Source organism: Raphanus sativus, chromosome 5, assembly GCF_000801105.2.
Source record: "Raphanus sativus cultivar WK10039 chromosome 5, ASM80110v3, whole genome shotgun sequence".
NCBI lineage: Eukaryota > Viridiplantae > Streptophyta > Magnoliopsida > Brassicales > Brassicaceae > Raphanus > Raphanus sativus.
In genome coordinates this window covers 19578624-19601535 of record NC_079515.1, presented here as the reverse complement: position 1 = coordinate 19601535, position 22912 = coordinate 19578624, and the positions used below count along the sequence as shown (strand labels likewise).

Here is a 22912-nt window from a genome sequence, read left to right as displayed (position 1 = left end):
TATATACATATATTTAGTGAATTATATATATAAGTTATATAAGTAATATATTCTATATAAGTTTTACAACATTTTTATTTACAAATTTATTAAATTAGTTATTAGTATTCAAAAAAGTAAATAAGTTTTTTTAGTTTTGTAATAAAATTTAATTATTTTAGATTTTATTTATTTTTACGGATCGAAACCGGTTAAAAATCTAATTTTTCGGATATCCGGGACACCGCATATCCAGATGGCTACGAATAAAATCGAATTTGATAACTGACTATCCAGACGAAACATATTGCATCACGAATACCTCCAAAATCTCGGGTATCCGATTTGTGGCCACTCTTACATGTATGTGTATATAAAAATATATAAATGTGGTTGATAAATATATAAAGATACCGTAATTAACATTAAAAGACATTTTATTTAAAATAACGCATGAAATATGATATTCTATTAAAATAAATTAAGTAAAAATAAAATAAGCCTAGACAATAGTGATTTTTTTTGTAAATTGACTTTCTATATAGAATTTTATATAACCCATTGAACCGTGCATGTACGTTTTATATTAAAAACGTAAAATAATATAGTGTGAACATATTTATGTAGAGTTTTGCTGAAAAGTTCTCTGCACGTGACACATCAGCGTACTCGTTCATGATACTGGCATATGGACAGACTGGGAAATTTTTGGTTTGTAGAATTTATATATTTCTGTTACGGGTATCTTTTAGGATGATTATACTTGGAAAAGAAAGATTAGGTTGAATTTATATCTTAGATTGGGTGATTCGCTTTTGTAGGTCCGTGGGGTGATTCTTCTGAACGCTTTTGTAGTTTTCAGCAAACTGACTTCCCTTTGTATAAAAAGGCAATCAGCTAAGTCTTTCCTTTTCTCTTTACCGACTTCCTTTTCTACACCTTTGATAATTGTATCATAGATTGGGGTGATTGTTGACCGACTTCTTTTTCTACACCTGATAATTGTATCTTCCTTTGATAATTGTATCTTTCTTTTCTACACCTTCTCTACACCTTTGGTAGATTTTGCATACGACAGTTTTCAGACTAGTATTGATACGTCACAAAATGAGCCACTTTATGGTCGACCACGTTGAATGCCTCTTTGTTGGACTCAAGTAGGAGAAGGTAACCTTTTAGGGCCAGCAATATTAAAAGAAGACTAGAGAGCAGATTGGGCCGTTACAATACCATAACTTTTAGGGATAGGCCAAGGACTTCAAAAAGAGGGAAGTTTGATCCGAATTATATTGGGCCGTTACAAATTGTTTCTAAGGTTAAGGCAGTAGTATACAAGTTAGACTTGTTGGAAAACATGAAAGCATTTCACAATGTTTTTCATATGTCCCAACTTAACAAAGATTAAGGAAGCTAATCAATCCTACTCCAACAAAAAGTAATATAGAATCAAGAGAAGAGAACTGAACTGCATTATAAGAATTGGAGATGAACGAGTTATAAATTTAAAAGAGATGAAGAGAAGAGAAGAGATCTGAAGAACGAGAAGAAAAAACAACGAAGAATAAATGACTCATGACCTGGATCTGGTCATGGCCACGGAGATGGCAAAAACGAGGAGTGGCAACGACAGACCAAGGCTTGACAGCTATGTTTTCATTCTTATGTTGTTTTATATTGTCTTTTCCTTAGATTGTGTAAATCTATAAATCTTATTTTCATATTATTGAGTTTTGATGATTTTTTGGAATTCATCTCGTGTTTTCTTCTAATTTCACACATTTATTTGGATACAATAATCTAGATCTCATATATATATCATGAATACAAATCTTTCGTCATTTTTATTTTTGTTTCTAAAAACCTCTATAAATTAATAATGTTAGGACTACACCAAAATTATAATTTTTTATTAATTTATAGAGATTATTAATTTATTGATATATTAATTGAACCAAAAATTCAATTTAGGACTAGAAAATAATATTATTTTATAGAGATTTTTAGTATATATTAATTTATAGATTATTAATTTAAACAGGTTATACTGTATTTATAACTTTTTCGAAACTATTTTCAAACTAACTCATTTTTGTTGACTTTGTTTAACGGAACATTCTGTTTTTTCAAAAACCATCTCATTATGTGATATTTTTCACGGTTGAATTTTCACTACAAATTACTTCTCAAACCATCTCGAAGAACTTTTGATAAAATCCATTTATGAAATCCTTATTTTCCAATAAAGGAGGATTTTACGGAATTTGTATGAATAACCAATCCAATAACCTTGGATTTAGTGGTGTTTTTATAAATACTAAATTCAATAACGTGGGATTTCAATAAAAAATGAAATTCTTTCAAATTCTCAATTCAATAAGCATCTCCTATACTATTAAGACACAATTTACTTTTTTGAGATTTCCTTAGTTTTTGAATAATATTACAACAGTGCCACTGTTCAAACTAAAAATATAATATTCTCTTAGATCTATTTCTCATCGTTATTTTTTTGTAATATTTTGTCAAATAAAAAGAAAATAAAAGGTAGATTTTTATCGGAAAATAATAATAACTAGATCTTGATCCGTGCACCCGATCGGATACTAATTTTTATTTTATATATAAATAAATATTATTTATATGTTTATTGGTTTATATTTTAGATATTTATCATATTTTAAAATTTCTATAAACAAAACACTCAAATAGTTTATGTGTTGTAAAAAATAGTGATCTGTGCCCACTACTAAACTTTTAACAAATTAATATTGACCTATTGATATTTTTGAGTAATATTTCTTTTAACATGAATTTTTTTCCAAATGTAATAAGAATTTACATATTTTGATCAGATATGAAACATATGGTGAGATTTAGATACGTTAAAAATGATTATTTGGTTATAAACATTAAACATTTACAAATTATTCAAAGATATTTAAATTTTAGTATTATTTTTTTGTTGAAAATAATTAATTGTAACCGAAATGGTTAAACATATATTTTAGAAATCTTAAAAATATATATAATCTTAGGTGAAATTTAATTATATTAAAAATAATATTCAGTTAAAAATATTTCAAATTGTTCTATAAGTAGTTTAAAGATATTTAAATCTTAGCATATATATATATATATATTTTATTGTTCTAAATAATTAATGGTGAGTTTAGCATATACTTTTAGGAATATTAAAATATTTTTAATATCAAAATTTAAATTTGAATTTGTTCAAAATAATTAATGGTAACATTATCCAAGTTTAATATTGTTTAAATTGATTTTAAATTTGAGTATTCCTAAAAATTAACTAATTTGTTTTAGGAAATATATTAAACACAAAATTAAGCTAAATATGATTTAGGAAATAGTTTAATAAATAGGAAAATATAATCTACTCTATTAAAATAGAGTCCTAAATTTATCTACCATTGAAGTTATCATTTAACTTTTGAACTGTTTTAAGTTTGTTAGAGTGTTACAACTAATTATATTACACGAAAAATTAAATGAAAACCGGACAACTTAAATTAAACCAACAATCTACTCTATTATATGTTAATCAAACAAATTATTTTCTATTAAAATTTAAAATAGACCGATTGTATATATACAATTATATTAGCAATACAATAACTATAACTTGGACCTCTTTTACTATAGTTTAAACTTTGCTCTAAGTTGATTTATATTTTCTCTTATCAACATCATATCACAGAATAAGAAAAAACTTATATTAAACTAGAAAATAAACCACCAAATTTTCGATTTGATTAAAAAAAGATATGAAGAAACCTATCAAAATCAAAATTGAAAATTTATGAGAGATGAAGGATCACTTGTTCAGTTTCTTTGAACAACTGGAGATTGTAAAAGAGATGTTTTAACTTTATGTTATAACTGAAAATTTTAGTTTTGTTTAGAAATTTGTTTATGAATTGAATTTATGCTATAACTGAAAAAACAGTTTATATCGAATTGGTGGATATCGTGGTTTTATAATGAAGTGAAAAGGGAGAATATCGTGTGCAATTTAGAAAAAAAAAACTGTATTAGTGATGCATTTATTTTTTCTCTAATTAATTTTGAAGCATAAATTTTATTGGTCGACTTGTGTTTTAGTATATAAAGAATGTATTTCATATTATTTTCTCACATTCCTCATAATATTGAATCAAGGCAAAAGAAGAAGAAGAAGATGAGTTTACCAAAAAAAAAAAGCTAAAGAAGATGATTATATGTCAGACTCTCGTCTAAACTGTGTTATTTTATAAAAGATTTTTCAATCTTTTTGTTTTCATGATCTGGCTTTATATACTAGCAATTAAACGCTAATTTCCTTGCAAATGTAATTATCTCAAGTCAAAACAGTTAAATATGTGTATACCAATAAAACGTGGAATTTGTCATAGTTGTCAAGTTTTTGGTCCATTTCTCGAGAACAGTTAAGTGCTATATCATGGTGAGGACGTACATGAATAAATGTTGATCCAATAACTCAGCTGGTTGGGAGCTAACGGACTACCTTCCTAACTCTTTGGGTCGAATTTTATCGGAACAATTAATTTTACTTGAAGAAACAAGAAAAAGATAAATGTATTGGACCCACTTCATTGAATAATCCAACTAACAAACACCAAACTATAACATCTGTCTATTAATAACCCAAAAGTTCAAACCAAAAAAAAACGACAATAAAAAATTCTTAGAAAAACACGCTTCTTGTCTGGGAAACAAAAAAAGAAGAAGGAAATTACAAGAAAAGAGATCAATGGAGGAAGAATACATAAGAGTGATTAACATAACAGTGATTGGAGTTATCTCATGGGGTTTGATTTTCATCCTCGTGCGACGAATCTTCTCAAACTACTCCTTCGACTTCAGCACTCGTATTGTCTCGACCCTTCACGCCACAGTCGCGGTCGTTTTAGCAACTCTTACGATTCAAGATTGGTCTTGTCCAGTTTATCCCATCGCTTCCACGTCATCTCTCCAGCAGATGGAAACGATTGCGTTTTCTTTGTCTTACATGATCTACGATCTCATTTGTAGTCACTTTGATCAAGTCCTAAGCATTGATAATGCCGTTCATCATTCTGTCTGCATTCTTGGTTTTGTAGCTGGGCTTTGCTACCGAAAGGTAATATATATATATATATATATATATATATATATATATATATATATATATATATAATTTAATTCTTAGGTCAAGTTGAGTTTTAAAGAAAGACTGAAATATTTTTGTATTTTTCTTGTTGTAAATTTTTGGTGGAATTAAGTGCGCATCTGAGATGGTTGCAGCAATTTGGATTACAGAGATCTCAAGTCCATTCCTTCACCTCAGGGAGATTCTTAAAGAAATTGGTTACAGAGACACCGATCTCAATCTTGCCGCCGATGTGAGTTTTAGCATACATGATAAATCTAATGAATTAGAATTACTATTGTCATGATTCAGTATGTGGTAAAAATGGTTTTTAACTATCGCTTTAGATGAGTTAGAAACCAGGAAGTCTTTGAATTCTTTTGTAGGTTCCATGTTTCTAATCTATTATAAGGTTGATCAAATTAAAATATCGTTTTAGAAATATAACTATCAAAAATTAAAACCAACACGTAAACATACTTCATTTGTCAAATCTTGTTAGCTTTAATAAAATAATTTATATTGTTCTCAATGAGATGTGTATATGAGGAAAGTCAACTAATTAGTAATAAATGGTATGTAGGTGTGTTTTGCAACAATCTTCTCACTCGCGAGAATAGTGGGTGGACCTTACCTTGTTTACGTCACGATAACTGCTGATAATCCCTTCCTCATCAAGGTAAGTTAATATGCTCTATGATCATGCATAACGATTTTCTTTTGGGTTTTGACTTTTTATTGTTTCTTAAATTTCTCCGTATGATACTCCCTCCGTTTCTTAAAGAGTGTCGTTGTGACATTTTTCACACAGATTAAGAAAGTTGTTGAAATATATGTAAGTTGTAGTTAATTATACCCTTTTGACCAATAGTATTTTAGATAAATAAAATTATTTATAAAATCAATGCAGTTTGCAATTAATTTCCAGCTGAAAGTTAGTATAATTTACATTGGAAAGTGACACTCTTTGTGTAACAAGAAAATGAGCTCAGAGTGACACTTATTATGAAACAGAGGGAGTAATTTCTATAAATATATAAAACAAATTTGAACGCCACTATATTCTTATTGAAATTAAGATATTGTTAAGAAACTATCCGCATTATGCTGATTAATCTCATCATATATCACAACAAATTTCAATTGAAACATAAAATTATTTGATTATTTATTTTCTTATTTTTAGGCAATGGCGTTGGGATTACAACTCGTGAGCGCTTTCTGGTTTTACAAAATACTCAAGATGATGAGATACAAAATTGTGAAAAGATCAATGCTCAATACAAAATCAGATTAGCTGAAGTTAGTTTATTATTTTATCGATTATAATATTGGTGAATTCTGATATGTTTTTTTCATTTTAAGAATAATTGATTCTTTTTATTTTACATGAAAATGTGCGGAATTCAAAAATGGATTAAACTAATAAAAAAATAAAATTTATAAAAATCATTTTCTTGCCAGTTTATTTTGAATTCAAAATGGAAAGGTAAGAACAATAGAAAATTTTGTGTGTGATAAACAAATCGTAAGATTTTTTTTTCGAAATTTTAAGTAGGTAAGAAACTTAAACCAAAATTAAAATATTTTTTGAAAAACAAAATCTAGTATCTCATAGCTTTTCCAGACAATTAGTCTTCAAAGCTTATCTTGTTTGATACTATGGAAAGCGTAGTTTTATTACTGATCAAGTATCAAGTATATATACTTGATACATGTACTTATCTTCTCAATAAGATAAGTATAAGAGGCAACAATAAGATAAGTACAAATAAGATATGTCGAGCATAATATCAGTATATAACACTCCCCCTTGATCGACACATCCGGTTCAGGGTTCATTCATGCTTTTGATGTTGCCTCATTAAAACCTTTCCAGGAAAACCCAATGGGACAAAACCATGGATAAGGAAAAAGAGTACAACACATGAACTCCCCCTGATGAATGCATCACTGAAGATCCTTCAGTCGACGCATGCCTATCTGGTGCACGAGCTTCTTGAACACTGATGTGGCTAAGGACTTGGTGAAGAGATCGGCTGAATTCTCACTTGAACTGACTTGTAGCACTTGGACCTCTCCTGCCTTCTGGAGCTCGTGGGTAAAGAAGAACTTTGGAAGAATGTGCTTCGTCCGGTCTCCTTTGATGTATCCATCTTTAAGCTGAGCAATGCAGGCTGTGTTATCTTCGTATAGGATGGTAGGTGGATCCTTTCCTTTGGTTATACCACAAGTGGTACTGATGTGTTGTGTCATAGATCTCAACCATACACTCTCTCGACTAGCCTCATGCATCGCCAATATTTCTGCATGATTTGAGGATGTAGCCGCCATGGTCTGTTTCATGGACCGCCAAGATATTGCTGTCCCTCCATGTGACATATCCAGTCTGAGATCTACCACAATGTGGATCAGATAGGTAACCTGCATCAGCAAAACCAACTAAACCTTCCTTAGATTGGTTAGTAAACATAAGACCCAAATCTTTCGTTCCTTGTAAATAACGAAGTACATGTTTTATCCCATTCCAGTGCCTTTGGGTCGGACATGAGCTGAACCTAGATAGTAAGTTCACAGCAAAACTGATGTCTGGTCGTGTATGGCCAGCTAAGTACATCAGAGCTCCTATGGCACTGAGATATGGCACCTCTGGACCAAGGATCTCTTCATCGTCCCTCTTTGGACCAAATGGATCCGTGTCCGGACCAAGGCTTCTCACGACCATGGGACTGTTTAATGGGTGAGATTTGTCCATATTAAATTTCTTGAGTATCTTTTCTGTATATGTTTCTTGATGCACAAGGATTCCATCTTTTACATACTCAAATTGTAAACCCAAACAAAACTTTGTTTTCCCGAGATCTTTCATCTCGAATTCTTTCTTGAGATATTCAACAGTTTGGGAAATTTCTCCAGATGTTCCTAGGATATTTAAATCATCTACATATACTGCAATGATTACAAAACCCTTATTGAACTTCTTTATGAAAATACATGGGCAAACCTGGTCATTTTTGTATCCTTCTTTCAGGAGATATTCAGATAGTCTATTGTACCACATTCGACCCGATTGCTTTAATCCATAAAGAGACTTGTTCAATTTGATACAATGTTGTTCTCGAGAACTCTCTTTGTTTTTCATTTCAATACCATCTGGAATTTTCATGTATATCTCATTATCCAGTGGACCATACAAGTAGGCAGTTACAACATCCATTAACCGCATATCTAGACCTTCTCTTATAGCCAGACTTATTAAAAATCTCAAGGTCGTAGCATCCACCACAGGGGAATAAGTTTCCTCATAATCTATTCCTGGTCTTTGTGAGAATCCTTGTGCAACAAGTCGTGCTTTGTATCTCACAACTTCACCTTTCTCATTTCTTTTTCTCACAAAAACCCATTTGTATCCCACTGGTTTTATATCATGGGGTGTCCGGATGATCAGTCCAAATACACCTCTCTTTTTCAATGATTCTAACTCCACATTAATGGCTTCTTTCCATTTTAACCAATCTGGTCGTTGCATGCATTCATATATAGATGTGGGTTCTAGATCCTCATTTTCCATCAATTCAAGTGCTACATTGTATGCAAATATATCATCCATGTCGACATGTTTTCTGTTCCATTCCCTTCCAGACATGACATAATTTATTGAGATCTCATTATTGTCAGGAACCTCAGTACCTTGATCCTTGGCGTCCCAAGTTTCTTTTGATGGTACATGAGTTCCATTTTCCATGTCTAGGGTTTCAAAGGATTCGGATTTCTTTGCACCTTTTCTTTTCCGAACTTCTTTGTCTTTGGAACCTGATGGTCTACCACGTTTTAACTGTGGTTTAGACGTAGTAGCAGCTTGATTATGTCCCTCATGGACATCAAGTCTTATTGGTGCATTGGCAGCTGGTATATATGACTTGGTTACTCTATTTGGGTCAGCAAAGGAATCTGGCAATTTATTAGCTAGCTCTTGCAAATGTATTATTTTCTGGACTTCTAGATCACAATCTCTAGTCCGAGGATCCTGCCATGTTAAGGATGTTTGATTCCATTTTATATCTTTTTCCAGCTTACCAAAATATCCCCCTAATGCTGGATACTTAGATTCATCAAAATGACAATCCGCAAACCTGGCCTTAAACAAATCACCAGTTGTTGGCTCTAGGTATTTAATAATAGTGGGGGAATCATATCCAACATATACTCCCATCCTCCTTTGAGGTCCCATCTTTGTTCTCTGTGGTGGTGCTATAGGCACTTGGACTGCACATCCAAAAACTCTTAAATGGGAAATATCTGGCTCATGACCCGTAATTAGTTGGGATGGCGAGTATTTATGTTCACTTGATGGCCTGAGTCTAATTAACTCGGCTGCATGTAGTACAGCATGTCCCCAAGCTGATATTGGGAGTTTGGTATTCATTAAAAGTGGTCGGGCAATCCACTGAATTCTCTTTATAAAAGATTCAGCCAGACCATTCTGAGTATGGACATGTGCTACAGAATGTTCCACACTTACCCCCATGGACATACAGTAGTCATTAAAAGCCTGGGAAGTGAATTCACTAGCATTGTCAAGACGTATAGTCTTTAAAGGAAAATCTGGAAAGTGTGCTCTAAGTCTTATAATCTGAGCCAGCAACCTCGCAAGTGCTAGATTACGAGTTGATAAGAGACAAACGTGTGACCATCTTGTAGATGCATCAATTAAGACCATAAAATATCTGAAAGTCCCACAGGGTGGGTGTATCGGTCCACAAATATCAACTTGTATTCTTTCCAGAAAATTTATCATTTCCTTATTCACTTTGGCTGGTGATGGCCTAGTGATTAATTTCCCTTGTGAACATGCTTCACATGTGAGGTATTTAGGAATAACTCTTTTATTTTTCCAATTGTGGCCATTTGAATTTGTTACGATTTTTCTCATCATCACTGATCCGGGGTGACCCAACCTATCATGCCAAAGAGTGAACTCTTCTTTGAGTTCTTTGTTCATCACGGCATTAGCCTCAACCAGACTAGTCTTAACATAGTAAAGTCCAGTCCCACATGCTGGTATAGTCTCAAGGACTCTTTTATTGCCTTGGGTGATATTATAAATCTGAAGAAATTCTTTATTTCCTTCACCCTTGGTTTCAATATGAAAACCATTGAGTCTTATGTCTTTGAAACTTAACAAGCTCCTATTAGAGCTAGGTGAGTACAATGCATCATCTATCTCTAGATGTGTACCATTAGGCAATAAAATGCATGCTTGGCCGCAGCCTTCGATTAGATTAGTTGTACCAGCTATGGTTGTGATATCGGCTGTTTTATTAATCAGGTTTATGAAGTATCGTTTGTCTCTCAGGATGGTATGGCTGGTGCCACTGTCTACCACAAATGAGTCCATTCCACTTTTCATTCTTCAAAAACAATACATATAATTAATAATAATTTTATGTATGGTATAAATATATATTGATTTTTTTTTCGTATATGCTTAATATATATTTAAAATTCTGAAGAATAATTGTTTGATATTTAATCGGTTTATATATATATTTTTTTTTTTATTTTTTTTTACGATTATGTATATATATATATTTGTTTATTAATTTTTTTTATTAATATACGATTATATATATATATATTATATATATATTTTTTTTTTTTTTTTACTATTATATATATTTTTTTTTTTACGATTATTATTTGAGGCGTATGAATATATATATAATAAAAAAAAATTATTAATGCATAATATAATGTTTAACACCAAAACCAAACATAAAAAAAAATAAGAAAACACCAAAACCGGGGGAAAATAAAAAAAACTATGGAATTTTAATTCCTTATTTCAGAATGTCTGAAGTCTGAAACTCCATCTCGGTATCTTGGTTTGATCCTTCCTCTTTGTTCTGGACATATTCTGTGTCCTCTTCGTCATCATCTCCTTCATATCCTGAGTCTCGAACCATATGAGCTTCCGGTTTCTCTGTTAGACTTTTGATATAAAGTTCACATAGGTGCTTAGGAGTACGGCAGTTCTTTGCCCAATGGTTCCCCATACCACAACGATGGCATAGATCAGTCTTGATCTGAGGTTTAAACGACACACTACGGCCACGACCACGACCACGGCTGAAGCCTGGTGTGTTCCCGCGACCACGTCCTCGCCTGTGTGCGTTAAACGTGCCACCTCGTCCCCTACCTCTACCACGGAATGAGCCGGGTTGGTTATTATGGTGGACGAGGTTACTCTCTTTCTTTTGCTCTATAGCAAGTTTAGAGATGTCAGGTAATGGAGCCGTTCCCGGAGGCCTCATCTCACTGTTTTTCATTAACAGTTCATTATTGGCTTCAACAAAAGACATTCGATCAACTCAGTGTATGTGGTGAATTTTCTTTCTCTGTATTGCTGTTGCAATACCATGTTACTGGAATGCATCGTCGAGAAAGTCTTATTAAGCATCTCGAGCTCAGTAATTTTTTCACCACATAATTCCATCATGGAAACAATTTTAAACAGGACAGAGTTGTACTCGTCGACTGTTTTATAGTCCTGGAACCTCAAGTGTTTCCAGTCATATTGAGCCCTTGGAAGCATCACCGTTTTCTGGTGGTCATAACGTCGCTGTAAAGCGTTCCAAAGGTCCAATGGATTTTCCATGGTTCTGTACTGGGTTTTCAAACTCTCTTGGAGATGATGGCGTATTATGTAAATAGCATTGTATCGATCTTTATCACTGGACTTATTGTCACTTATGATCGTATCACCAAGTCCCTTTGATCGTAGCATGATCCTTGCATCAAGTGCCCAATCAAGGAAATTTTCACCATTGCTTTTCAAAGCAGGGAAGTCGAGATTTGCCAATTTAGACATCTGAAAAATTTATTTCCCCCATTAGATGTAATCATATGTCATATATATAAAAAAAATTCAGTTCATATTAATAACAATGAGAGCAAATAAGCGATGCATAATAACGATATGAACAGAGCGAATATATATATATATGATAACGGTATTAACAGATCAATATATATAATACAAACAACGAACTATGCATGGTCATTAATCAGTTGGGTTGACTAAATGAAACAGAGCAATATATATAATGTGAAACAATATAAAAAACAGAGCAATACATATATATGCCGTACGGTTTTGTATCAATTGAAACAGGACAAATAAATTTTGCATGAAAACTAATCGAGTTGAATTATATGCAAACAGAGCAAGTAAAATAATTTATGCAAACAGATTAAACGGGCAAGACGATATATATATACATACGAGCATGGCAAACGGACAGGACGATAGATATACAAAACGGAGTATACGAACAGAGTAGTATTCAGTTAGGATCAATCAATATGGACGAGTGATAATGCATCGATGATCAGGTCAGGTTTCTTTTGAAAAATAATATGAATGATCTAGCTCCATGATGTCGCAATGTTAAAAAAAATATGCAAATAAAACAGAGTAAGCGAGCTAGGTGATTCAAAAAAAATTGCAAAAACTAGTCCATGATCTTAACGAGAATACTGCTAAAAAAAAATAAACAATTTCGAGACAGATTGTATATAAGAATGAGATCAAGTTTTAATGGAGGTATAGGTTCTGGTTTTTTTTTTCTCGGTCATGTACAAGACATGTTGCTAATAGTAGCTACATGTTTGCGGGTAGGGGTTTCTGATTTCGGTTTTAGTATAGATTACTGATGATACCTTTGATCTCGGAAGGGTTGATCGGTCTCGTCGTTGGAGCAGGACTGGTTCGTTTCTTCTCGTCGAACTAGTTTCTTTCCGTCGCAAGCAGCTTCTTCTCGTCGGAACCAGCTTCTTCTCGTCGGAACCAATATCTTGCAGGTGAGAAGGAGGCTATTTTGTTTGTGATTTCTAGCTAGGGTTTTTAGAGCAAGATCGTGCTTATAACGTGTTTGATACTATGGAAAGCGTAGTTTTATTATTGATCAAGTATCAAGTATATATACGTGATACATGTACTTATCTTCTCAATAAGATAAGTATAAGAGGCAACAATAAGATAAGTACAAATAAGATATGTCGAGCATAATATCAGTATATAACATATCTCTCATTTTTCTTACAAAGATCATAGCCCTTTTGCCTTTATATTTTTTTTTATGTTTTATTAACTTTTTCCTTAATTTTTTTTGTCTCTCAAGATCGTCAGTTTGATGATTAACACTTTTCCTTTTTAATGCCTTATTTTTTAACTAAGCTCTAAGTAAGCAATCCATGTGTTGTATGTATGGTATGTAATATCTCTTATTCTTCACTCAGAAATTGCTATATCACACAAAATTCGTAAACATTTATAACATACTAGCACTTAATAATCACAAATAAATGTATAATCAATCACAAGAGTAGGATTCTAATCGAGATAACATTAAACAGGAGTACATGACAATTCATTACACATGGTCAACGCTAAAGGAACTCAAGAATGGATTGACTATACACTTAGTCATCTGCTTCATAGGATGATTGGTTGTGGATGTAGATATTATGGATAGCAAAAATTTAATCTAAAACTCTACATGTCAATCAATTGAGCTTTCATATTCTTAAAGAAATCACAGCAAAAATATTTCCACAAAATCAAAATATAGCCGTAGAAAGATTTATTTCCAAAACAAAAAAAAATAGTGTTTTAGAAAATTACAGCAAAAAAAATTAAAACAAATAATTCTACAGATTAAATTCTACAACCAAAAGCATAAAACTACAGTCCTTATTAATCATCCTCATAGTGGACACTTTTCTCGAATTTATGTCAAATTTATCAGGAATCTTTTGATTAAGGATCACTCAGTACTTTTCGCAAGTTTCAACTTATAATCTTCGTTGACATGATATAGTATGAAATAAATGCTGACGATATCATTTTTTTTGTCAAACTCAAAGTAAAAAAAAAAAAGCATACAGAAAGATCCAACAAATAAATAAAACTAGCGCATAATAATGGGAAGAAATCTCGAGAACCCACGTTCGTCGAATGGAAGACGTGGTTTTCAGATTCTCGTGTATATTATTTGAGACAAATGATCTAATACCCTAAATCTAAAAAGAAATAGGATAATTGCTAAAGTAGAAAATCTATTGGATGGAAGAATAAGATCTTTTAATTTATCTAATATGGTCATAGACCTGATTGAAGGTCTATGTAACGAAGACATAGTGCGCCTTAAGGATATAGAAATGACTCAGGTACCTATTGGGTTATGATCTTTGTAAGAAAAATGAGAGATAAGCTTTGAAGACTATATATTGTCTGGAAAAGCTATGAGATACTAGATTTTGTTTTTCATAAAAAAATTTAATTTTTGTCTAAGTTTCTTACCTACTTGAAATTTCGAAAAAAGGGCTATGATCTTTGTAAGTTTCTTACCTCTATACCCTCAACGAGACCACCACTCTTTCCCTACCCTTCCGACTTGTTTAGATCTCTGCACGGTCTAATAAGAACATGGAGATCGAAATAAACTAAAGCAAATCCAGTTTGATATAATATATTATACAACGCCAGCCAACACTCACTTCTAATTTGCAATATTGTAGGTCGGTCTTTCTCGTAATGAATGACAAGCGCTATGCAGCCTACCTTTCTACATTCTAGCATCGTCAAACGCCCATCTCTAAGCTGTGTAAACCTAAGCAAACTGGGAACAAAACTAAAAATATGCACGGAAAAAACATCACCTGATAAATGGCATTAATAAGAAAGCAATCTTAGTTTCAGTACAAGGCACAAAGCCCGACAACATTCAATCAAATAAGAAGAAAAAGAAACAAGATAATAAACCCAGCAGCATCCACGATTAGGAAGAGCAAACAAAGGACAAGAATAGACGGCCTTAGAAGCTTCGGGGATGGCAAACGGAAGAGATTAGAAAAACAAACACAAGGGAAATAACATAATAGTTGGATGAGTTTAGAATACTGAATAACAGACTTAAGTCTCCTTCTCCTCTTCAGCAGGCTTTGTTGCTGCCGCTTCTTTGATCTCCTCTGTACCTTCGTCCTGGTTAAATATCATTCAAACCAACACAACATAATCATATCAGGACAGGGAAAACATGAGGATATACATTATCATCATGCAAAAACGTAACCAAGTGATTTCCAAAACCTATGAACTATGTGGATCGAAAGATCCGTAATCATTGAAATTAACACACGAACATGTCAGAACAAAAAAAGAAGAAGATAACGGTATAGAAATGCGAAGTTAACCATTTAGAACCTAACGATGAGGGTGGAAGATTTTTAGAATTTTAGGATCTTTAATTATCATTTGAGAATGAATTTAGAAACAATGCAATCCAATCATAAGCCAGCCATCGAAAACCATTTTCAAGTTTTCAATGAAACACATTGTTCCTTTGATTATCTTTTGAGAGTTGATACAGGAAACAAAGCAGAAAACGACAAGCTACTTATCATACCCATTTTAAGCAGTTTTCCCAGATTTGATTAAAACACATAGAAGTTGAAACGAAGAAAGGTTTCAAGTTTCGAGGACAGAAGATTAGTTGTTACCATTTAATTTCAGAACATATGAACAATGTGAGTGAACATTTGATAATTCCAGCAACTTTTTTTTTTGATAATATTTCGAAATAATTTACAGAAAAAGCACCATTTTCAGCAGTTCACAGTTTACAATGAAACACAAAAGAAAAAGTAGAAAGAAAGGATTCAAGTTTGACTAGTTGTTACCTGCATGTCAGAAGTCCAGAGAGTAAGGTTGTCACGGAGAAGCTGCATGATCAAAGTACTGTCCTTGTATGACTCCTCGCCTAGAGTGTCCAACTCAGCGATTGCATCATCAAATGCCTGTCAAACTCCTCGTCAGGAACCAACAACATAATCAATAGAAAGAGAGATAGAAAAATTGTCAATCACCTGCTTAGCGAGACTGCAAGCACGGTCTGGAGAGTTGAGAATCTCATAGTAAAAGACAGAGAAGTTCAAAGCCAGACCAAGACGGATCGGGTGCGTTGGAGCCAATTCAGCGTTAGCAATGTCCTACAAAAAGCAAAAAAAAAAACAGATTCACGATTTTGACCTAGAAACAAACTTGAATAACCAGATTCCAAGTACCTGAGCGGCTTTGTAAGCGGTGAGTGTATGCTCCGCGGCGTCTTTCCTCTCCTGCCCGGTCTTAAACTCAGCCAAGTACCTATGGTAATCCCCCTTCATCTTCAGGTAGAAAACCTTGGAATCTCCGTTCGCGGAGGCCGGGACGAGCCTCTCGTCGAGGAGCTTGAGGATGCCGTCGCAGATCTTCGAGAGCTCCGACTCGATCTTGCCTCGGTAGTCGCGGATCGTGGCGACGTGGTCGTCGTTGCCGCGGCTCTCCTCCTTCTGCTCGATGGAGGAGATGATGCGCCACGAGGCGCGGCGAGCGCCGATCACGTTTTTGTAGGCAACGGAGAGGAGGTTTCGCTCCTCCACGGTGAGCTCGTCTTTGTCGACGGCCTCGGCGACTTTCTCCATGAACTCGACCATCTCTTCGTATCGCTCCGCTTGCTCCGCGAGCTTCGCTAGGTAGACGAACTCTTCCCTGGCCGAGGATGATGCTGGTGCTGCCGCCATCTTTTTGTTAGATCGGAAAACGATATGCTTCGAGGGGGAGGGAGGATTCAGATCTGGAGAGAGACGGAGAGTCTTGTTTTCCAATTTTAATTCTAAGAAATATTTTTGTTTTGTTTTTTTTAGTAGTATCTTTTTCCTTTTTCTGTTAGTGGGGAGCGACGATTGCGAAGGGAGATTGAAGGACAACCGTACGATTGAACGGGAGAGGGGGAAAGCTGTATGTGGGGTAATGCACACGGGAATTTCCACTTCATCAAACCAACTCCTGGCCTCCTCGCTCTGCCTTTTCTAGGCCTCTAGGGGCAGTTTAATATTTTTCTTGTTCGAACAAACTGTTACCTTTCATTTTTTTTTTTGAGCAACACTGTTACTTTCCATAAAAATTCTCTATAGACCTTTGGTCCCATTCTGACATTTTATAAAAAAAATATTATAATCTGCTCTTTTATAATATTCTAATTTTTTTAAAAGGAGAGTATATTTTTGTTTTAACTTTTTTTTTGAAAATTTAAATTTTTATATTTAATTTTGTTTTTGTAATTTTAATACTCCCTCCGTCCCATTTTAAGTGGTGTTTTAGGATTTTTATTTTGTCTCATTTTAAGTGATGTTCTCACTAATCTAGGTAGAATTTAATATGATTTGAAATTTATGACCAATTATAAAATATTGTACTTTTTTATTATTGGTTAAACTAGTTTTATTTAATATATTTTTATGTTACCAAGATAAACTACATAAAAATATGTGTTTTCTTAATCTATGTGTAATAACCTAAAACATCACATAAAGTGGGACAGAGGGAGTATTAATTTAATTTGATAGAACAATCTCTTAAATAAATAAAATACATAATTATACATAAAATTATTTAGAGAAAAAGACAAAAATAGCACCAAGTTTTTATCACAAAATAGCACCACAAAAAGTAAAATGACAAAAATAAGTTTTATTGAAGGGTACATATGCATTTATAACCCTTGGATTAACTAATTTACAACTTAGGATTTAGAGTTAAGAGGTGGGTTTTTTTTTTGGTAGGAAACTGGGAGAAATGGACTCCCTGTATTTATTAAAAAGAAAACTTCCGACTACAAATGAACATGACGTGGCCGTAAAGGTCCATCAACATCTTCTCACAAACGAGTAACAACCTCCAAAAGAGCAGTAACCAAACTATGAAAACCAAAAGGAAATGAAAATGCAAGGTTAGCTAAATCATTAGCTAAATGATTAGCTTCCCTATACACATGAACAAAACGGACTACCCAGTCCCTTGTAATAAAGCCATGGCACAGGCGTACCAGGAAGGATAGCGGGTGGTTCTCACCAATCCCCATTGTGAAAAACTCCACTACCATTTTCGAATCAACTTCCACCTCCAACCTACTAATACCTTTCTCCCATGCAATGAAGAGTCCATAGTAAACGCCCCACAACTCCGCCAAAGGAGCAGAACATCTCCCTATTTTAATTAAAAACCCGCCACACTACTCACCATCGCCATTTCTCAGTACTCCTCCTGCAGTAGCCAAACCCGGGTTACCATGCGAGGCCCCATCAGTGTTGAGCTTCATCCACCCCACACGGGGAGGCTTCCAACCTATCATGATTTCAGTTCTTCCACGAGCACCACCTTCCCCATTTACCGCAACCTTTGCTACCATCACTTCTTTTGCCAAGTTTCTTAAGAATTTAACTCTATCTCTCCAAAGTCGATTCTCTCCAAACACGTTTCCACATCTCCATTTCCACCCCCACCAAATAGCCAAAGAAAATTTATCAAATATTTAGAAATAAAAAATAAATATTAAAATTTTCAAAACAAAAATGTGCTATTTTGGTCATTTTATTTTTTGAATGCTATTTTTAAGACAAAAACTTAAAAAGTGTTATTTTAGAGATTTGCCCTAAAATTTATCAATAGATCATGTTCGTTTTTTTAATAGAATAAATTACTTTTGTTGTCTTCATTTTATCATTATTGTCATTTTTAGCGAATTAACTAACTCAAAATGATGTAGAATAATATAAAGTTGATTTAGTTACATAATTCTGTTTTATCTTTTCAACAAATACATATTTATCTTTCACTTCATTTGTCTAAAACTTCATAAAAACATGTTTGAACTTGAATACTAGAATAATATGTGGTATGTCAAAAAAACATATACTATACTATGCGAGTAAAGACACTACAAGAAAACAACACTTTGGCGAGGAAAATTAACGAGGAAATATGATCCTCGTAATTTTACGACGAGTTTACGAGGAATTTACAAAAAAAGAACAAAACGTCGTTATTTCCTCGTAAAGTAACGAAGAAAACATTTCGTCGTAAAACCATCGTAACATTACATGGTTTTAACGAGGAAATACACTTTCCTCGTAAACACCACGTAAACCTTGCATCATCTTTACGAGGAAATGAGAAAATATACTTTCCTCGTAAAACCCACGTAAATTCGCGTCTTCTTTACGAGGAAATACTTTACGTGAACTTAACGAGGAATTTTAAAACACGTTTTTTTTTTCTACCTACTTATTCCTCGCAAATTCATCGCAAAACTTCAACTACCAGATTCGAAAATTTTCTATAAATATGGAAGTTTCAACATCATTTTAAACACACCAACAAAAACAAAAAAAAAAGTGAAAAGAAAAAAATGTCAGGCTCCGGGAATGTCTACGAGTTGCGGAGCTGGATGTATATGCATAGAGATGCTAACGGGAGAGTGACGAAAGAATACATTGCGGGAATGGAGACATTTATGCATCAAGCAGATTCCACACCGCTCGCCCTAGAAAGCGGTAAGATGTTCTGTCCATGTCGGAAATGCAACAATTCGAAATTGACAAATCGTAAAAATGTTTGGAAGCATTTAATAAATAGAGGTTTCACGCCAAATTACTATATCTGGTTTCAACATGGAGAAGGTTATAATAATTATGATCAGAATGAAGCTAGTAGTAGTAATAGCAATTTTCAGGAAGAACCGGTTGCTCATCATTTGCATAATGAACATAGTTACCATCAGAAGGAGCAGATGGTAGATTTTGATAGGGTTCATGATATGGTAACTGATGCATTCGTAGCTCATGATGAAGATGAAGAACCTAACATAGATGCAAAAAAGTTTTATGAAATGTTAAATGCGGCGAATCAACCACTTTACAGTGGTTGTAGAGAAGGTCTCTCTAAATTGTCGTTGGCTGCTAGAATGATGAATATTAAAACTGATCACAATCTACCTGAAATTTGCATGAATGAATGGGCAGACTTGTTTAAAGATTATTTGCCGGAAGGCAATGTGTCTGTTGATTCTTATTATGAGATTCAGAAACTGGTTTATAGTCTTGGGTTGCCTTCGGAGATGATAGATGTTTGCATCGACAACTGCATGATCTACTTGGGAAATGATGAGAAGTTAGAAGAATGTCGATTCTGCAAGAAGCCACGATTCAAGCCGCAAGGACGGGGACGTAATAGGGTACCGTACCAAAGGATGTGGTACCTACCAATTACAGACAGATTGAAAAGATTGTACCAATCAAAGCAGACTGCCGGAAAGATGAGATGGCATGCCGAGCATACTCAGACGGATGGTGAGATGACACATCCATCAGATGCAAGAGCCTGGAAATATTTTAACAAAAGTATATCCGGAATTCGCTAGCAATATCCGGAATGTGTATCTCGGATTATGCACAGATGGATTTAGTCCATTCGGAATGTCAGGGAGACAATATTCATTGTGGCCAGTCTTTCTTACGCCATACAACCTGCCACCAGAGATGTGCACGCAACGGGAGTTGCTATTCTTGACCATATTAATACCTGGTCCAAAACATCCTAAAAGGTCGCTGGATGTTTTCCTGCAACCCCTGATAAAAGAGTTGAAGGATTTGTGGTCAACTGGGGTGAGGACGTATGACTGCTCAACGAAGACGAATTTCACGATGCGAGCGATGCTTTTGTGGACCATAAGTGACTTTCCTGCCTATGGGATGTTGTCGGGATGGACTACACATGGGAGATTAGCTTGTCCATATTGTAATGGAGCGACAGATGCGTTTCAACTGAAGAATGGAAGGAAGACAAGTTGGTTCGATTGTCATCGTCGATTTCTTCCCATTGGCCATCCGTACCGAAGAAACAAGACATTGTTTAGGCACAAAAAAGTTGTAAGAGACACTCCTCCTCCATATTTAACTGGAGAAGAAACTGAAAAGCAACTCGATTACTATGGAGCTTTGGAAACAGTTCCTCGTGGTGGTAATTGGCATGTCCCCCTAATATGCCTGATTCTTGGTGTTCATCACAACTGGCACAAGAAGAGTATATTTTGGGAGTTGCCATATTGGAAGGATCTTCTTCTGCGCCACAACCTCGATGTGATGCATATAGAGAAGAATTTCTTTGAGAACATCATGAATACAATATTGAATGTCCCGGGGAAGACAAAAGACAACATAAAATCGAGGTTAGACTTGCCGGATATTTGCTCAAAAAGTGAGTTACATATAAACAGCAATGGGCAAGTTCCTGTTCCGATATTCAGATTGTCTTCAGAAAAAAAGTCGGTGTTGTTCAACTGGGTAGCATCAGAAGTGAAATTCCCCGATGGGTATGTTTCAAATCTGTCTAGATGCGTTGAAAAGGGTCAAAAGTTCTCCGGGATGAAGAGTCATGACTGTCATGTCTTTATGCAACGACTACTTCCCTTTGCTTTTGCGGAGCTACTTCCTACAAACGTACATGAAGCACTTGCAGGTACTATATATATTATATATTTCAGTAATTTTATATATAATGATTTAGTTTGAAATAATATATGACTAATAATGTATATAATTGTTTTTGGAATATACAAGGCATTGGAGCATTTTTCAGGGATCTGAGCACCCGCACTCTTAAAGTAGAAGTCGTGGAACAGCTTCAAGAGAACATTCCCATCTTATTGTGCAACTTGGAGAAGATATTTCCTCCTGGGTTTTTTGACGTCATAGAGCATCTAGCTGTGCACCTCCCATATGAGGCATTGCTTCGTGGACCTGTACATTACGGATGGATGTATCAGTATGAGCGAGCCATGAAATATTTGAAGGAAAAGCAAAGAACCTTGCAAAGGTTGAAGGTTCTATAATTCTGGAAGTTTGACGGAAGAAACTTCTCACTTCACATCGTACTACTTTGCGTCAAAAGTACGTACCCGGAAAAGAGCTCCAAGGGAAGATGATGATGGTGGTGTCGCGCCAACATATGCAGTTGCTGGTGTTCCAGACATCTTTAGCCAGATTGGGCGACTGGGTGGGAAATCAAAAGAAGGTTTGGTGGTCGAGTGAAATGCGTCCTCTTCAAATGTGAGTGGTTCGACCCCGTCGTCAACAGAGGTGTTCAGTTTAACAAATTCGGTGTAGTTGATGTCAATGGTGGACGAAGGTACAACAAATTCTTTATTTGGCATACATGAGCAGAATAAGCTTACTTCTATGTTTTCTTTATTTTTCAGGTACAACAATTCGAGCCTTTCATCTTAGCTTCACAAGCAGATCAAGTTAGCTACCTTCCATACCCTCGGATGAGAGAATCGGGAATAAATTGGTTATCCGTGATCAAAGTTACACCTCGGGACGAATCATTAGTGGAGAAGAACCACCATTGCAAGAACAGATAAATGAAGTCGAGGAACCTGAACAACAAATTTGATCACATTCTTCTCATTGATCCGCATAATCATAGTATGAAGATCTTACGACGATGGCACAGACGAAGCTGTGAAGACGAGTTTAATGAAAATGATGATGTTTCTAGTGATGACGAAAATGTATCCGATTGATGTATTTGTGTTTAATATGATTGATTTTCAGACTTAATGCATGTGATTCGATTATTTTAATCATGAAAAACTTTTATGTATTGAGATTATAAGAATTTGGGATGTTATAAGAATTTGGGAATTGTTTATAAAGAGAAAAATATATTGAGGTTTGAGGTTATGAATGAAAAATAAAAGATTGAGGTTTGGGATTGGAATATGAAGAGTAGAAGATAGGAAAGATGGTGTTTGTGGTTGGGGTTTTTGAATTTTAGACGTTTAGAAAGCAAACCTCGTTATTCCTCGTAGTTTACGACGAAATAACGAGGAAAATAGAAAAAAA

The 22912-nt window shown here is 34.3% G+C and overlaps 5 protein-coding genes across 5 annotated transcripts; 2 read left to right on the top strand and 3 right to left on the bottom strand.

Moving 5' to 3' along the window:
* The first annotated feature begins 4671 nt into the window (after positions 1-4671).
* Positions 4672-6577, top strand: LOC108859742 (uncharacterized). Its single transcript, XM_057011017.1, has 4 exons — positions 4672-5119; positions 5262-5381; positions 5712-5807; positions 6315-6577. Exons 1-4 carry the CDS (start codon positions 4751-4753, stop codon positions 6423-6425), a joined length of 696 nt encoding a protein of 231 aa, XP_056866997.1. The 5' UTR covers positions 4672-4750; the 3' UTR covers positions 6426-6577.
* Positions 6578-10889: 4312 nt separating this feature from the next.
* Positions 10890-12984, bottom strand: LOC108858447 (uncharacterized). Its single transcript, XM_057011016.1, has 2 exons — positions 12851-12984; positions 10890-11999 (listed from the first exon to the last, which is right to left on the bottom strand). The coding sequence occupies exon 2, from the start codon at positions 11997-11999 to the stop codon at positions 11457-11459; it is 543 nt and encodes a 180-aa protein (XP_056866996.1). The 5' UTR covers positions 12851-12984; the 3' UTR covers positions 10890-11456.
* Positions 10969-11442, bottom strand: LOC130494919 (uncharacterized). Its single transcript, XM_056985759.1, has one exon. The coding sequence runs from the start codon at positions 11440-11442 to the stop codon at positions 10969-10971; it is 474 nt and encodes a 157-aa protein (XP_056841739.1).
* Positions 12985-14845: 1861 nt separating the features above from the next.
* Positions 14846-16732, bottom strand: LOC108863276 (14-3-3-like protein GF14 phi; the record flags this gene model as incomplete). The annotated part of the gene is given in 4 exon segments (XM_018637651.2): positions 14846-15173; positions 15872-15988; positions 16058-16180; positions 16256-16732. Coding segments are annotated over 4 exon segments (786 nt in total), but the record flags the coding sequence as incomplete, so codon positions are not given.
* Positions 16733-21075: 4343 nt separating this feature from the next.
* LOC130512641 (uncharacterized) lies at positions 21076-21912 on the top strand. The gene is made up of 2 exons (XM_057010830.1): positions 21076-21524; positions 21626-21912. Exons 1-2 carry the CDS (start codon positions 21149-21151, stop codon positions 21895-21897), a joined length of 648 nt encoding a protein of 215 aa, XP_056866810.1. The 5' UTR covers positions 21076-21148; the 3' UTR covers positions 21898-21912.
* Positions 21913-22912: the final 1000 nt, after the last annotated feature.

Coding starts and splice junctions, on each gene's coding strand:
- LOC108859742 (XM_057011017.1), top strand. CDS start 4,751: ATGGAGGAAGAATACATAAGAGTGATTAACATAACAGTGATTGGAGTT. Junction 5,120..5,261: donor CTGGGCTTTGCTACCGAAAG/GTAATATATATA, acceptor GGTGGAATTAAG/TGCGCATCTGAGATGGTTGC. Junction 5,808..6,314: donor ATAATCCCTTCCTCATCAAG/GTAAGTTAATAT, acceptor TCTTATTTTTAG/GCAATGGCGTTGGGATTACA.
- LOC130512641 (XM_057010830.1), top strand. CDS start 21,149: ATGCATATAGAGAAGAATTTCTTTGAGAACATCATGAATACAATATTG. Junction 21,525..21,625: donor CGTACATGAAGCACTTGCAG/GTACTATATATA, acceptor GGAATATACAAG/GCATTGGAGCATTTTTCAGG.
- LOC130494919 (XM_056985759.1), bottom strand. CDS start 11,442: ATGAGGCCTCCGGGAACGGCTCCATTACCTGACATCTCTAAACTTGCT.
- LOC108858447 (XM_057011016.1), bottom strand. CDS start 11,999: ATGTCTAAATTGGCAAATCTCGACTTCCCTGCTTTGAAAAGCAATGGT.